The sequence below is a fragment of the Schistocerca nitens genome, chromosome 8 (assembly GCF_023898315.1).
Source record: "Schistocerca nitens isolate TAMUIC-IGC-003100 chromosome 8, iqSchNite1.1, whole genome shotgun sequence".
Classification (NCBI taxonomy): Eukaryota; Metazoa; Arthropoda; class Insecta; order Orthoptera; family Acrididae; genus Schistocerca; species Schistocerca nitens.
Window position 1 is genome coordinate 104366349 of NC_064621.1, and position 16007 is coordinate 104382355.

General features: G+C 44.1%; 1 protein-coding gene across 1 annotated transcript in view; it reads left to right on the forward strand.

The window, feature by feature from the left end:
• LOC126199426 (gonadotropin-releasing hormone receptor-like) overlaps positions 1 to 16007 on the forward strand; it is a 651151-nt gene that overhangs the window by 568938 nt on the left and 66206 nt on the right. The window contains exon 3 of the mRNA XM_049936344.1: positions 3901 to 4100. Coding sequence (XP_049792301.1) covers positions 3901 to 4100 — 200 coding nt within the window. The remainder of the gene's footprint in view (positions 1 to 3900; positions 4101 to 16007) is intronic.

The window sequence follows — 16007 nt, forward strand, 5'->3', positions numbered from 1 at the left end:
CTGTTCAACAAGTCGTTATGATGCCTCTTGTCGTACGATGCAAGGCGTCGAGTGTACTGAGTGGCCAACGAGTCTCTCACACTGCAGTATGTGACAGGCCGGAGATTGTTTTGCGATGTTCTGGGGGTGTTTATCGTTCTATGACTTCAACCCACCGCAATGAACATGGACCAGGATGTTTATTTCAATGCTGCCTTCCTCCTTTCTCTGTTCATTTCCTCTTCCCCCTCTCAGTCCATCTCCTTTACCCCCTCTCTTTGTCCAATTCCTCCATCCCCCACTTTCCGTCCATCTTCTTCTGCCCGTCCATTCGCTACTGTCGCCACTCCTCCCTCTCTCTCTGTTCATCTGCTTCTCTCCCCTCTTTCCATTCATCTGACTGAGCGAAGTAGCGCAGTGGGTCCACAATGGAATCGCATTCGGGAGGACGGCAGTTCAAATCCGCGTTCGGCCTATTCCCTAAATCGTTCCGTGGAGACGGCAGGTTGGTCCCACTGAAAGGGCACGGCCGATTTCATTCCCCGTCCTTGAAACAGTCCGAGATCGCCCTCCGTCTCTAATAATGCCGATGTCGACGGGAAATTAAACGTCAAGCTTCCTTCCTTCTTCTGGTCCACCTCTTCCTCGCCCATCTCTCTGTTTATCATCTTTTTCTCTTCCCTCTGTCCATCCCCTCTTCCCCCTCTCTCCGTAGATCTCCTCCTATTTCCTTTCTCTCTCCATCTCCTCCTGTACCTTCTCTGTCTACATCTCCTCTACATTCCTTTCTCGGCCCGTCTGATGCTTCCCCCTCTCACTGCCCTTCAAGTCCTCTTCCCTTTTTCCGTCCACTTTCCTCTCCTCCTCTCTCAGTCCACTTCCTCCTCCGTCATATCTGTGTACATATCCTCCACCACTTCTCTGTCTGTCCATCTGCATCTACATCTGCATGTACATGGCTGCTCCACAAATCGCACGCATCGAACCACCATCACAACAATTCTTTATTATTCCTCTGTCGAAAGGACACAGAGAAAACGAACACCTATACCTTTCGATGCGATCTCTGATTTCCCTTATTTCATGTTACGATGTTCGTATCTCCCTTTGTTGGTCGGCGTCAACAAAATACTCTATGCGATCAAAAGTATCCGGACACCCCCAAATCTTACGTTTTTCATATTAGGCGCATTGTGCTGCCACCTACTGCCAGGTACTCCATATCACCGACCTCAGTAGTCATTAGACATCGTGAGAGAGCAGAAAGGGAAGCTTCGCGAAACTCACGGACTTCGAACGTGTCAGGTGATTAGGTGTCACTTGTGTCATACGTCTGTACGCGAGATTTCCACAATCCTAAACATCCCTAGGTCCACTGTTTCCGATGTGGTAGTGAAGTTGAAACGTGAAGGGACACGTGCAGCACAAAGTCGTATAGGCCGGCTGTGGTGTCAACGTTAGACACCACGCTAGAGATTGCGATAATCGATAGCGGTCCGGCACTTGCAACCTCTGTGGACTCGCTGGCAGCGCTGCCGTAGGTCACGGACAGAGACTTACAGATCGCACCGGCCGAGTCACCTACAGGTCGTGAGCGAAGTCAGATTAGAATAGCCTTCGGCTCGCTAGGTTCGCAGTCTCTAGTTCGCCCATGTATTACGCACGTAATTCCAGAATTGTGTTATCTTGCTTGTTGTATAATCCAGTTTTGTTAATGAGTCACTTGTATTCAAGAAAGATAGTTGTTATTAGTTATGTTCCTGGAGTGCAGTAGCAGGACAAAGTTAAGTCTAAGTTATTTACTGAAGTATCTCAGTAATAATTATTATAGAATGTTCCAGATTTCTACAATCAACTCCCTCTATCATCCCATTGCAAATCCCAGAGGTACCGGTCGAAAAGCATCCTGCATTTGTGCGAGGTCATGACATGCTACCATCGACCTTCACATCACCGACCTCGTCTGTTGAGTGACAGAGACCGCCGACAGTTGGAGAGGGTCGTAATGTGTAATACGCAGACATCTATCCAGACTATCACACAGGAATTCTAAACTGCATCAGGATCCACTGCAAGCACTATGACAGTTAGGTGGGTGGTGAGACAACTTGGATTTCACTGTCGAGCGGCCACAAATCACGCCAGTAAATGCTAAACGACACCTCGCTTGGTGGAAGGAGCGTAAACACTGGACGATTGAACAGTGGAAAAACGTTGTGTGGAGTGACATCCCTGTAATGGACTGGCTTGCACAGAGTCCTGGCCTTAGTCCTACAGAACACCTTTGGGATGTTTTGGAACGCCGACTTCGTGCCAGGCCTCACCGACCGACATCGATACCTCTCCTCAGTGCAGTACTCCATGAAGAATGGGAAACCTTCCAGCACCTGACTGAACGTATGCCTGCGAGAGTGGAAGCTGTCACCAAGACTAAGGGTGGGCCAACACCGCACTGAATTCCAGCATTACCGACGGAGGGCGCCACGAACTTGTAAGTAATTTTCAGCCAGGTGTCAGGATACTTTTGATCACATAGTGTAAGTAGTGGATTCATTTATGAAGTAAGTATTTTTTCTTCTGCCAGTCGCGACATTCCTTATTTAAATATGGATTATTTAAAAAGAAAAATACGACACCATCAAAAACTTTCTTTGATGAGGATTGAGTGGCAGGGTGGCAATGCTCTATAAACAGGAGAGTGCGCGCGGTTGACTTTGATTTTTGTAAGGAAAAGGCATTCTACTGTACATCTTTTTTAAATGTGCTATATCTATATCTACATATACATATACATGGATACTCTTCACATCACATTTAAGTGCCGGGCAGAGGGTTCATGGAACCACCTTCACAATTCTCTATTATTCCAATCCCGTATAGCTCGCGGAAAGAATGAACGCCTGTATCTTTCCGTACGAGCTCTGATTTCCCTTATTTTATCGTGGTGATCGTTTGTCCCTATGTAGGTCGGTGTCAACAAATTATGTTCGCATTCGGAGGAGATAGTTGGTGATTGGAATGTCGTGAGAAGATTCCGTCGCAACGAAAAACGCCTTTCTGTTAATGATGTCCAGCCCAAAATGGTTGAAATGGCATTGAGCACCATGGGACTTAAGATCTGAGGTAATAAGTCCCCTAGAACTTAGAACTACTTAAACCTAACTAACCTAAGGACATCACACACATCCATGCCCGAGGCAGCATTTGAACCTTCAACCGTAGCGGTCGCGCGGTTCCAGACTGTAGTGCCTTGAACCGCTCGGCCACTCCAGCCGGTACGTCGTTCTCGCCCCCACAGTGCTTCTATCCAGACAGTAAATGATATGTGCACCGAGTCCGATTAAAATCGTGTCAGTGGTTTAGGACGAGATGCCGATTATACATACTTACATGTATGCACCTTGTATTATGTGTGGATTCTCAGTGATTAAATGTTGCTGTTTCTTCTACATCTTCGTGATTAATATGCTGCCTGAAGGATGACAGAGGTCGAGTTTACAGTCTTACACAGGAACGTTCCTGGCTTCACGAGTTTTCAAACACCTTATCTACAGGATGTGATCATCAATGAAAGTCTTTAGCTGGCTTTGGCGTAACTGAAGAAGTGAAGTATCTTCCTCCCCACTCTGTCACAATTATCGAGGCTAGGTGTTGTTTCCTGTCCGGAGCGCTTGCACAACGACAAAAATTTAAAGAAAAATATTCCACCGGTACCATAGTCGTACTATTTTGTGATACTCTATAGGTCTAAAACCTCTAAATTGTATAAGTTACAGTATTTTGATATAGACCTAGCCTTCTAAGGCTCCTCTGCGTTATGCGATTGACCAAGGGCAAAAGTCTGAACCTGCGTTTCGCCTACACAACGTGAGGCAGTGGGTAGGCTCGACCGTCTCCCCCTGATCTCGTTTCTGTTCTCAGGGAGCGAGCGGGCGTTCCGGGCAGAGGTGGCCGTCGGGCTGAAGAGCGAGGTGCTGGACGCCAACCGGCGGCGACTGATCCACCGCGCCAAGACCAAGTCAATGCGCATCTCGGTCGTCATCGTGGTCGCCTTCATCGTCTGGTGGACGCCCTACTACTGCATGATGATCATCTTCCTCTTCCTGAACCCTGACAAGCACGTAAGTACTGCCACTACCAGCACCGCTCAGTACTGCTATAGCGGGAATGTTAAAAATTTGAGTGTGTTACTGCTAAGGAAGGCCCTCGTTACGCGACAGAGAAGAAGACTGCGTGTGTCTTCTTCATTAGGTCTGGTTTCAAAGTTTTAACTTCCACGCATGCTTCTCCTTCTGTTAGTTTTTGTTGTTACTACGGTGTTACTGTGGTTATTCGACACAATCTTGTTCTACTGCCAGTTTACATAGCTTAATATTGATGGAATCTTAACGTCATGTAAATAAAGAAGCCTGTTAAATCATGTATGCATTTGCATTGTAGAAAGAGAATACCAGCCACCCATAACATCCCCTGACTTCCTTCCAACGCTACAAGTCACTACAGATTCTCTCATCTAAATGGTCTGGAACGTGTCAGTTTACAGGACATGTACACATCATTACTGTTAACATTAATGAGCACATTATCATTTTATTCCCACACGTACAGCTACCCTTCCAACGAGCTTTCTTTTCGACATTCGCATTGCTCCAGTTGTATACGGTAACACGTCAATTGGCATTGTATATCGCTGTCTCCAGGCAGATGGTTGCTCGATCATGCGTCGCCCCATGTGCGCAGACCAGGGGGGGGGGGGGCGGATTACGCTATCGGAGACATTTTAATGAGCCCTGTGATGGTAATCGAAGGACGCTGTTGCGGACCGTTCGTGCGTGGTACCTTCCTCCAAACCGAGCGAGGTGGCGCAGTGGTTAGCACATTGGACTCGCATTCGGGAGGACGACGGTTCAATCCCGCGTCCGGCCATCCTGATTTAGGTTTTCCGTGATTTCCCTAAATGGCTCCAGGCAAATGCTGGGATGGTTCCTCTGAAAGGGCACGGCCGACTTTCTTCCCTGTCCTTCCCTAATCCGATGAGACCGATGACCTCGCTGTTTGGTCTCTTCCCCCAAAAAACCAACCAACCTTCTTCCAAGGGCTAAGTCATCATCCAGCAGGTTTTGACCACACACGATGGCATTTGATACTCTTCATGTGGCCTATTTTTTCTATCCATGTGGGGTAATTCGTGAGAATATGTATGAGGAGAGAAACAGAGTCAATAAGGAAGTGGCCATAACCGTGCTACAGTGGTTTCAGGGTATGACACAGAACTCACGTTATTTCTGGGTCACTATATTCTCCTAATCCGAACTCGGTGGAACACATTTCGTACGCTGTCGCGAGCAGCTCCATGCTTACAAACCATCGGCCCATAAATTAAATGAATTGAGCGCCCAGCCACATGGTGCCAGACAGCTGCGATAACTACCGAGACTTGTCGAATCCTTGTCACTCAGAATCGCTGCTGTAGTGCGTTCCAAAGGTGGAGAAAACATAGAATTAAGTATATAGTCATAAGTATTTGGTTGATCAGTGTACGGTTGTGTATTCCGTTGATTTGCTTTCAGAGAGAGGAAAGAATGAAATAAGATTAGGCTTTACCGTTCCATCGAAAAAGAGGTCATCAGAGACGGAGCGTAAACTCGAATTCGAGAAGATGAGAACGTAATCGGCCCTGTGTATCCTGCGTTGGCGTTAATATCTGTAAAAGAAACACCAGGAAACCCAAACGTCGATAGGTGGACGGGGCCTGAACCACTGCCTACCCTCGTGTGTTTTCGGCGGCTTAGCACTGTGCTTTCTCTCTCGGTTTACTTTTGATTAGTGAAAGCAGGTATTTGTCCAATACCTTTTTCCCTCTCTTTCTAGGTTTCCTCAGGGTCACAGTACATGAAATTGTGCTCGCAATAGAGAAGAGGGTACGTCGGTACATTTAACTTTTTGAACAAATCATCGAATGTACTCTGTATGTGGAACAACTACTAAACTTTTACATACAGTAGGCTTCATATTATTTAGCTGGGGCATAGAGTCCCGAAATAAAATTGAAAATAGTTCCCATGCCCCCCTTCTGAGAATTTTTTTTATTAAAACTTCTCCGTAAGGCAAAAGCTGGAGCTGGATGTATTTTCAGTTGGTACTGCCTATGACCTATTAACAGCTCATTTGACGTTTGGCTGAAAACCCATTGACCCCACTGTTGCTGATCTAGACAGAGCGCGAGAAGTGCGGAAAGTGACTCTGGGAAAGACATTGAGCCAAATGTCCATCCGGCCTCTATGTTTAGGACTTTCTTTGTTTCTGATCACTTTATCCCTCATTTCAGTAGGTCCGTTTTCTTTTCCACCCTTTGTCGATTTGAGATGCTGTTCCATCACAAATGCTGACATAGTATCTAACTCTTATCATTATTTCCTTCTCCTCACTACTCGTCGTGTAGTGGTTAGTATCGCTCCCTGTAGGTCACGAGGTTCCGGGTTCGTTTCCCTGACGAGTGGGGCAGCGTTTGTGTTGCCATAATCATTTCATTTCATCTTCATTACCAAACCACGCAAGTCACTAAAGCTGTGTCAAATTGAAAGACCTGGAGCAGGTGGCTGATCTACCTCAGACGGATTCACCCAGTCAATAATGCCACACGATCGTCTCGTTTCATTTCTTCCGTCTTCCTTTCTCTCTGTATTCACATTCTCTTGAACGCCCCCTCCAAGATAAAAAATCAATTAGTCACATGCATTTCACACAGAGCGAAGAGTATAGAAATTGATTCCATGTTTTCAAAACTACGAGAATCATTTGCGGACTCAGCAGAGCGTAGTAGTCATTCTGTTTTCTCGTTCATGGAGTAGCAGGCACCAATGTAACAACCACGGAGCTCCCTCACATTTTATTCAGTTACCACTTTTCTGTACGGAATATACTCCCAAATTCACAAAACATTCATCACGGTACCTCCTCCCTCCCTTCCCTATCCCGTCCCACCGATCCACACATGCTCGTATCCGGATTCTTTATACTTAATTTTTTACGTACAGGCATGAGTAATATCTTCAAATCCTCTTCAGTAGGAAATTCTTCTTGTTCTTCTCAAACGCAATATGGCGAGCCTATTCCTCCAGTTGGGGGCAGATTTTCTTTAATAAGTCCAGTACTGAATTTTAGATGTTCCACCGATAAAATCTATGTGGTACGTTTCGTTTATTCATGTTGTATACCAGTACAATGAAAACGTATATGGGAGTACCTCTCTGATAGCGCTAGAGCAACCCAGTCCACATTCTTAATGCGTCCTTCAAATGAATTACGAAATGTGTGTACGAAATCTTATTGCACACCCGTATATATATCAGTTATAACCGAATCGGTATTGATCGACTACTACTAAGCAATGGCGATGGAAAAAATTTGACAAATGATAAAAACTGCAGGATCGTTAGCAAAATTCCTTCTTTCACTAACTTCTCAGCCACTAACTTCTCAGCCACTAACTTCTCAGCCACTAACTTCTCAGCCACTAACTTCTCAGCCACTAACTTCTCAGCCACTAACTTCTCAGCCACTTCATTCCCGTGAAGGCTGCTCTGTTTTGCCCGCATGAACCAACTTTGTTGTTGCCAGCATTGAACTATCTCAACGGTAATTCCTCCATAAAAAAAAATTCATAGAGAAAAATTTTAATAATTACGGGATATCATATTCACCCTTTAACGATAACAACCAATAGGGGCACAGATTTACCAATTGCACACACTGTACAACTATCAGTACGCGCATGAGCAAGTGTAACGGCTCAGTAGATCAGAAACACTCAAGTATTCTGTATACAACAAAGAAAATCCACCATACACCAATGAACTATTATTCAAATATATCTCCAGGTATTTAAATACAGCAACAGCATCTACTATAAAATTACATTAAATATAATTATTACATGAAAAGGCACCGGAAGATAGTCACACTCTGATCAAATTTCGCTGTGCTACAGAACATTGTTCTACATCTGAAGTAAGCTATAGGGCAAAAGAAGTCATAATAACACAGACACACACAAAAACACACAAACACACGAGTGTGTAAATCAATGAGGTGTAGCGGGTGCCTGTGTACTCTCCATTTGGAAAGAATTCTTCACGAACCAAACTAGCATTCGATGGCAGCAAGTAGTCATATCACTATATAGTCAGCAATCAAATTGATAGGAATTTAAAATATTTTCATATTCCATTTTTAATTGGTACTATCCACTTTATGTGTGCTTCATTCTTTTTCTGAAATTATAAAAAGTGGTACTTCGGTAAAGCAAGGTTTGTACATATATGAAAATATTTCCTACTGTCCCTGTTGGTTGTTAAATGCAAAAAGAAGTAGACTCAGTTATAACCGAATAGTTACTGCACGACTACTTCTAAGCAATAACGGTGGAAAAAATTTGAAAATGATAAAAACTGCAGGTTAGATAGGAAAATTTCAGATAATGAAGTTAAACATTTTTCTGTTTACATTTCAGTTGTTATAGAAAACGGTAACTGACTCGTGCTGTGAACGAATAATGTTGTGTAGTTATTAACCAATTCGGAAAAGTATTTACATAACAATAAATTCGAGACACTCGGGCGGGAAGGGGCACAACAACACTGACTCGAGCTCAATCACAGCGGCATGAACTAAATCTAATCGCGAAGTCAGTAAAGGGAATTGCGCTAAGATTATGCACTTGAGTACTAGCTGTCTGGCACTCAGTTTGCGTAATAAACTTTCAGTTCACTGTTTTCAATACACATCAGAGTGATCTGTAACAAAAACAGTGAACGGAAAGTGAACTGTAAGATGCCCACCTTGTGGCCACATGAGAAAAAGCAGTTTTCTTAGATGCAATGAATTAGAAGTTACCTGACACCCACTGTAGATGCCTTGTAAAAAAGGCGAAACGCGTCTGGGTGTATAATAAAAATAAAAATTCCGATGTGGAGCAAGCAAAAGGCATTTTCTTTGAAACAACTGCAATTTATGTCAAGAGCTTGTAACTTTCATTAAACAGCTAATGATTAACTTTTGCACAACATTGTCACGTATTTCCAATATAAGAGCATAAATTACTGACAACATAAAGAAAGTAAACATTCTGATCTATAATAATCTTTAAAAACTCAGTGAAATTACTTTTTCATAATCGCTGCACATTAATACCGGTTTTTAACAGAAGATTTCGCTGGCTAACGAAGTTCAATGTCTTAAACTGGGAGTCTCAGTTATTTTTTAAGTTGTGATGACTTTCACTTTTTAATCAAATTAACAAAATTAAATTAGCTGACCAATTTTAGTCTTTTTATCAGCAATAGTGGTACTCGGTTTTTAATTAATAATGACAGGACAGGACCCTACCTGGTAACTGTTCATCTTAAAGAACTTGTAGCACAAAGTTAACGTTAAGTTGCTAATTATTCACAAAATGAAAATACTAAGCTGGCTATCCTTGATACACTTCTAATTACTAAAGCCTATCTGGTCTTACTTCAGTGAATGGCTGCCGACAATGCATGGCAACAGCCTCTTCTTAGCGTCACCTTGCATTAAACAGTTTTGTGCCATAGTTCTCTTCTTCCATATTACTTCCTCTTCATGCCTTTTGCACTGTGCCCAGTCAACACCGTAATTATGTGTAGCCATAACATACTGTTCTCCCAGTTTGGTACTTTACACTCTGCCGCACCACAAGCAGCTGGAAACCACAACGCCTGAGCGCTTCTGTCAGACTGTACTGCGCAAGAGATTGTGCCAGACTCAACTGCCCAAGAGATCGCGCCCAGCGACAATGCTCTATATTTGAAATGCACCCTTTCACTGTTTACAGTAGCAGATCACCCTCTCTATGCCGGCGTGTTTACTACATGTTATTACACAATTCATTTTTAGCTGCAGCATTTAAATTATATAATCATATTAATTCATAAGAAAATATTTACAAAACAGTAACAAAATATATTACATAAAAACTACTCCATTACCCAAAATTACAACATTAATACTGCGAAAATTTCTTACATTAGTCACTGTGTTGTCGTGTTACAGGTTCAATACGGTCATGCACCTAGAAACTAGTATAGTACTGAAACTAAAATTTCTTGCAGTCGAGAGATTCTTGTCAGTTGTCAGCTTAATAGACTGTCTTTTACATTATTTCTGCAATATACACCAGCAACAAGTAAGTTAAATCAAATTAAGTAGAAGTTTTATCGAAAACCAGTTATAAGTTAAATACATCTGCAATTGGAAGGTGTTTCAGACTCACACAAATTTACATGGGCAAAGGCAGGTAAAATAAGTTCTCAAAATTAAATGCATAGTATTTTACGTACTACATAATTCCGTAACTGAAGAAATAAGAATGACTTCCAAATAGTTTTAATATATTATAGAGCACATAAAGGTGTAACACTCGAAATATTTACAAATGCTGCATGGAACAAAACCTCAAGTCTCACGGCAACTAAAACGCTTCAAAATACCGGAGACCTTTTGTAGTGGTCGCTAGTGTGTATTGCTCACCGCGCGGGATTAGCCGAGCGGTCTGGGGCGCTGCAACATGGTTCTAATGGCTCTGAGCACTATGGGACTTAACATCTGAGGTCATCAGTCCCCTAGAACTTAGAACTACTTAAACCTAACTAACCTGAGAACATCACACACATCCATGACCGAGGCAGAATTCGAACCTGCGACCGTAGCAGTCTCGTGGTTCCGGACTGAATAAGGCGCTGCAATCATGGACTGTGCGGCTGGTCCCGGCGGAGGTTCGAGTCCTCCCTCGGGAATGGGTGTGTGCGTTTGTCCTTAGGATAATTTAGGTTAAGTAGTGTGTAAGCTTAGGGACAGATGACTTTAGCAGTTAAGTCCCATAATATTTCACACACATTTGAACATTTTTTTGTGTATTGTTTAATGTGATTCCAAAATCTGTCACTAGATAGAAACACCTACTAGGAAATATCAGTTTTTCATACGTGCCCTATCATCATTGTACAACACTCTCCCATAGGCAGAGTTGTGAAATTTCAACTGTGTCGTAATTCAACACAATTAGCCGCTTTCTCAACGATGTCAGTTCTAGCGCGTACTTTTGTACACACGCACACACGCACGCACACACACAGACACACACACACACACACACACACACACACAAAGATACACGTAGTTGCCCGCGCACAAGCGACTATGAGCAGAAATAGTGGCACACATTCCGGAACTTCTACAACGTAAAAATATTCGTGTGCTTCCGAGTTAACACAATCAGGTGAATGACGGAACTGCAAGTCCCCTCATACTCATTCCCAGTTGGGGTACACTACGACCTTCCCAGTCTATTGGAACATGTGGCTGAAAAGGAGAAATTCTACAACAGCCAACCAGAACGAGTGAAAGAGAATGAATAATGCCATATTACCGTCGTTACTGAGCTGTCATTTCAGATTCAAAATCAAAATCAGAAAATATCAATACATAGTACCTAAATTGAAAATTTCCCGTTCACAAACAGATGGAGGCCAAACAGTACAACCGAAACTGTCCCTAAACAGAGCACAAGGTCTCTCTCATTTGCAATTTTCTCTCCCTTCACGAGAGAGAATGCATGACTTAAAGAGGAATGAGGGGGAGAACAAGAGGATACTCTCACTGAACTATATCGTTAAAGATCAAATATTACCCTCACATCTTGAGCGTGAAGGTAGGAAGTACTTCACTAGTAGCCACCTCACGGACAGTGTATCTGTAGTTCCATTCAAGACAAGGACTGAGCCACATAGGAAGGGAATGCTTGTGATGACTTGTGTCATGTCATGATTCAACAGATCAGTACTTAAGTAATGAATTCCAGCACTTAGCTGTAGTGAGTTTAGCAAACAGCCCCGACTACCATTCTACGTCCAACCTATGTTAATTCCTCTCGTGTTGCCATAATCACGTCGGAAACCTTGTCACCAGAGTACAAATGACAGCTCCGCCAATGCAGTGCCATTTTATACCTTGTGTTCACGACACTACCGCCATATGTATATTTGCATATCACTATCCCATTAGTTTTTGCATCCCAATGTACGACCACGAAAAAAAAAAATAATAGAAAAGTGCAAATTCAGTGAGGTCTTTGTTTTGTAAATAAAACTGGCTTTTCCTGCTGCTAGTTACTTTATTTATCCCATACGCGTTTCGCCTTCTCCTGTTCATCGTCGTTGGGATCTATAACGATACAGTTTTGTTAGTTATAGATTATTAAACAGTTCACTTCGCGATTTTTTTGTAAAAAAAGTAATTACTTACGAGTTGCTGATCTGCGTTTCCTCACATCTGGTCTGGAGGTCGCACTACCACATTTATCACTGCCATATAATCACACCTTTGCGTTCTCGCCTTCCACACACTGTTCAGCATGTTTCTAACTCGTTTTTCTGGTGGACTATTGTTCTTTTGTCACTCAATATAACTGTTTCGTCGTACACTGCTGTTCACAGAGTAAATATTGCGACTGCATTACGTGTTTCATCTTCTTTGGTATGTTTACCTATTTGTTGCCAACCTAACGCAGTATATGTTCGTTACTAACTTCTATTTATGATCTTTATACCGTGTGTGTGTGTGTGTGTGTGTGTGTGTGTGTGTGTGTGTGTGTGTGTGTGTGAGTGAGAGAGAGAGGAGGATAGAGCCGATTTTTTTTTCTATTTTTTTTTTTTGATGGATGAGTGAGTGTAATGTTCTATAATTATTACATTGCACAGTATTATTATATTAATACTTTTGCAAACGTTATTCTATTATTTTATCTATTAGTGTTAATAATGAATTGCTTGGCATGTGTATTTGGTCATTCAACAGGATTTTCCCCTCTGCTTTGGTTTTATGAATGTGGTAATTTTCTTGCATGGTCAAGAGGTGTTTTTTATTGTTTATTCTAATTATTTTCATGTCATTTTCCCTAGTGGTTGGTTTGAGGTCATTTTCTCTTAGGTGTTCTGCAAATGTGGAGTGGTTTGTCCCATATATCCAGGCTCTCATGTGTTCTTTGTATCTGACATAAAATGTTCTCCTTGTTTGCCCTATGTATGTGCCTTCACAAGTGATAGCTCTTGCTGTCTTTCACTTATAAAACATTTTTTAAAGACATCACTATGTGTAAGAAGATCCTCAACCTGCAAATATTAAACAAGACTAAAATTTTTGGATTAAGTTTAACTAATAAATTTAATGCATTTATGCAGTCTGATAGACTACGCAGCTACGCGATTTTTTTTCTAAAGTTTAAAATATAAATTAATCAAGTGAATTACAATATTTAAAAATGGTACACATAAAGTAACGAACTGGTCAGTTAGGTTTAAGTAGTTCTAAGTTCTAGGGGACTGATGACCTCAGATGTTAAGTCCCATACTGCTCGGAGCAATTTGAACTGCGTGGCTTAATGTGTGGTATGAGCCGTTCAGAGATTCACAACGTGTCTATACCTAATTAATATGTGAGTGCTATACGCTAAATGCTGTGTTGGCAGGAGAGCCAACACCGTGTTGCCAGAGGAGGCCGAAATGCACGCGTTTAATTACACGCAGACTGGCGTGAGGTCTGCAACAGTTAATGGAATTAATAGTAGCAAATAAAGTAAGTAGTTGATGTAATACTTAACTTTAATCCATAATTGGAGAACATCTCTCTGGACTGTACATCATTTCCATCTTAATATAAACTGGTAATGGCGCCTTGCTAGGTCGTAGCAAATGACGTAGCTGAAGGCTATGCTAACTATCGTCTCGGCAAATGAGAGCGTATTTGTCAGTGTAACATCGCTAGCAAAGTCGGCTGTACAACTGGGGCGAGTGCCAGGACGTCTCTCTAGACCTGCCGTGTGGTGGCGCCCGGTCTGCGATCACTGACAGTGGCGACACGCGGGTCCGACGTATACTAACGGACCGCGGCCGATTTAAAGGCTACCACTTAGCAAGTGTGGTGTCTGGCGGTGACACCACATCCCCCCCCCCCCACCCGCAAATCGGCGTACGGTTGTGTTATAAGGCTTCCGCCCGCCGTGGGGAGGACCCCATGTTGACGTATGCGACGACTTGGGGAGCCTAACAACAGGTGAGGCTGTGCCACCCGCACCCGGCCATTCGGACCGAGGGGAGCTAGGAAACGCCTGAAAACCTAGTCGAGGGTGCACGCCAACATGCGGTGTATGCGCCCTAAGAGAGACAGGAGGGGCCGAAGGGTCGACCTCCATCAGGACGGGTCACCCGATGGGCGAAGACGACATCTGGTCCGGAGTGGGCAAGAGTTCCATGTCGGAGGACAGCTGGTCATGGGAAGCGATCGGCGGCGCGTGACCCAGGGAGGTGCTTGGCGGCTGCAGCGAAGCGTCCACTGCGTGCGTCGCTGGCGGGAGAACCGGCGGCGGCGGCGGCGGCGCGTCGCCATGGGGCAAAATGGAAGGCAGCGTCGGTAACACCTGGGGATGAGGCGAGCCAGTAGATGGGTCCCCAGGGCGCTGACCGGACGGCACCGTCGCTGAAAGCAGACGGGGAGTGGCAGAACCCGTGCGACGACAGAGGCGCAGCTGAGTGAGATGCCGACGCACCTAACCAGAGGCCCCCAGAACCAGATACATAGCGCGGCCGAGGCAGCGAAGAATGCGCCCTGCGAGCCAACGCCGTGAACCTCGATAGTTGCGATAATATACAACGTCGCCTGGAGCAAAAGCAGGTGGCTGCCGCTGCACAGCAACCTGATGCGGCGGATGTAGCAAAGACATCAAGGTTCGATAAGGACGACCGTGGAGCAACTCAGCCGGCGAACGACTATCTCGGGGCTGAGGGCGATACGGGGACAAAAAGAGCAATAACGCGTCCTCCCGAGAATGCGACTCTTTCAACCTCAACATCTGTGACTTGAAAGTCCGAACCAATCGTTCAGCGGCACCGTTTGACTGAGGCGAAAACGGCGCAGATGTCAGATATTGAATACCATTGGCCTTGCAGAATGACTGAAATTCTGCGGACATGAATTGTGGGCCATTGTCGAAAACAATAGTCTGTGGAAGACCTTCAATACAAAAGATAGCAGACAACACTTGGATGGTGGCAGACGACGTTGTGGAAGACATCCGTACAACAAAAGGAAAAGTACTGAAGGAATCGACCACAACCAACCATCGAGCATTCCAGAAGGGACCAGCAAAATCGATGTGTAAGCGTTGCCAAGGGGAAGTGGCTTTCGGCCATGCAAAGAATTTCCGAGGTGGTGCGGATTGTTGTTCGGCACACGCCGTGCAAGAAGAGCACATATTCGTAATCGCAGCATCGATTCCAAACCAAGTACAGTGCTGACGAGCAAGTTGTTTCGTTCGCACTATACCCCAATGTCCTTGGTGGAGAAGCCGTAAGACAGAGGAATGTAACGAACGTGGGACCACGACCCTGGACTGATCATTATCAGAACGCAACAGCAAAACACCACGTCGAACAAAAAGTCTCTCCTTGTGTGCAAAAAATCGGCGAACCAACGGATCCTCGATCCGTGACTTTGACAAGGGCCATTGCGTAGCAACAAAACGCAGAACGGTAGCAAGGACAGGGTCAGCAGCTGTAGCTGTAGCTACACGACGAAAATCAATCGGAAACGATTCGACCACGTCATCGGCTTCCGCATCAATGAACATACAAGCAAGTTCGGAAGAATCGAATGCTCTATCCTCAGCAACAGGCAAACAGGACAACGCATCGGCGTTTCCGTGCTTAGCAGTGGACTGATACAAGATATCGTAGCGGTGCTGCGAGAGGAAAATAGACCAGCAAATGAATTTCTGCGCTGTACGTGGAGGTACAGGCTTGTTCGGATGAAAAAGCGATGTCAAAGGTTTGTGGTCTGTGATGATGGTAAAGTGACGACCATACAAGAAATCATGAAACTTTGTAACATCAAGTACGAGAGCCAGGGCTTCTTTCTCGATCTGTGAATAATTTCTTTGCGCAGACGAGAGCAAT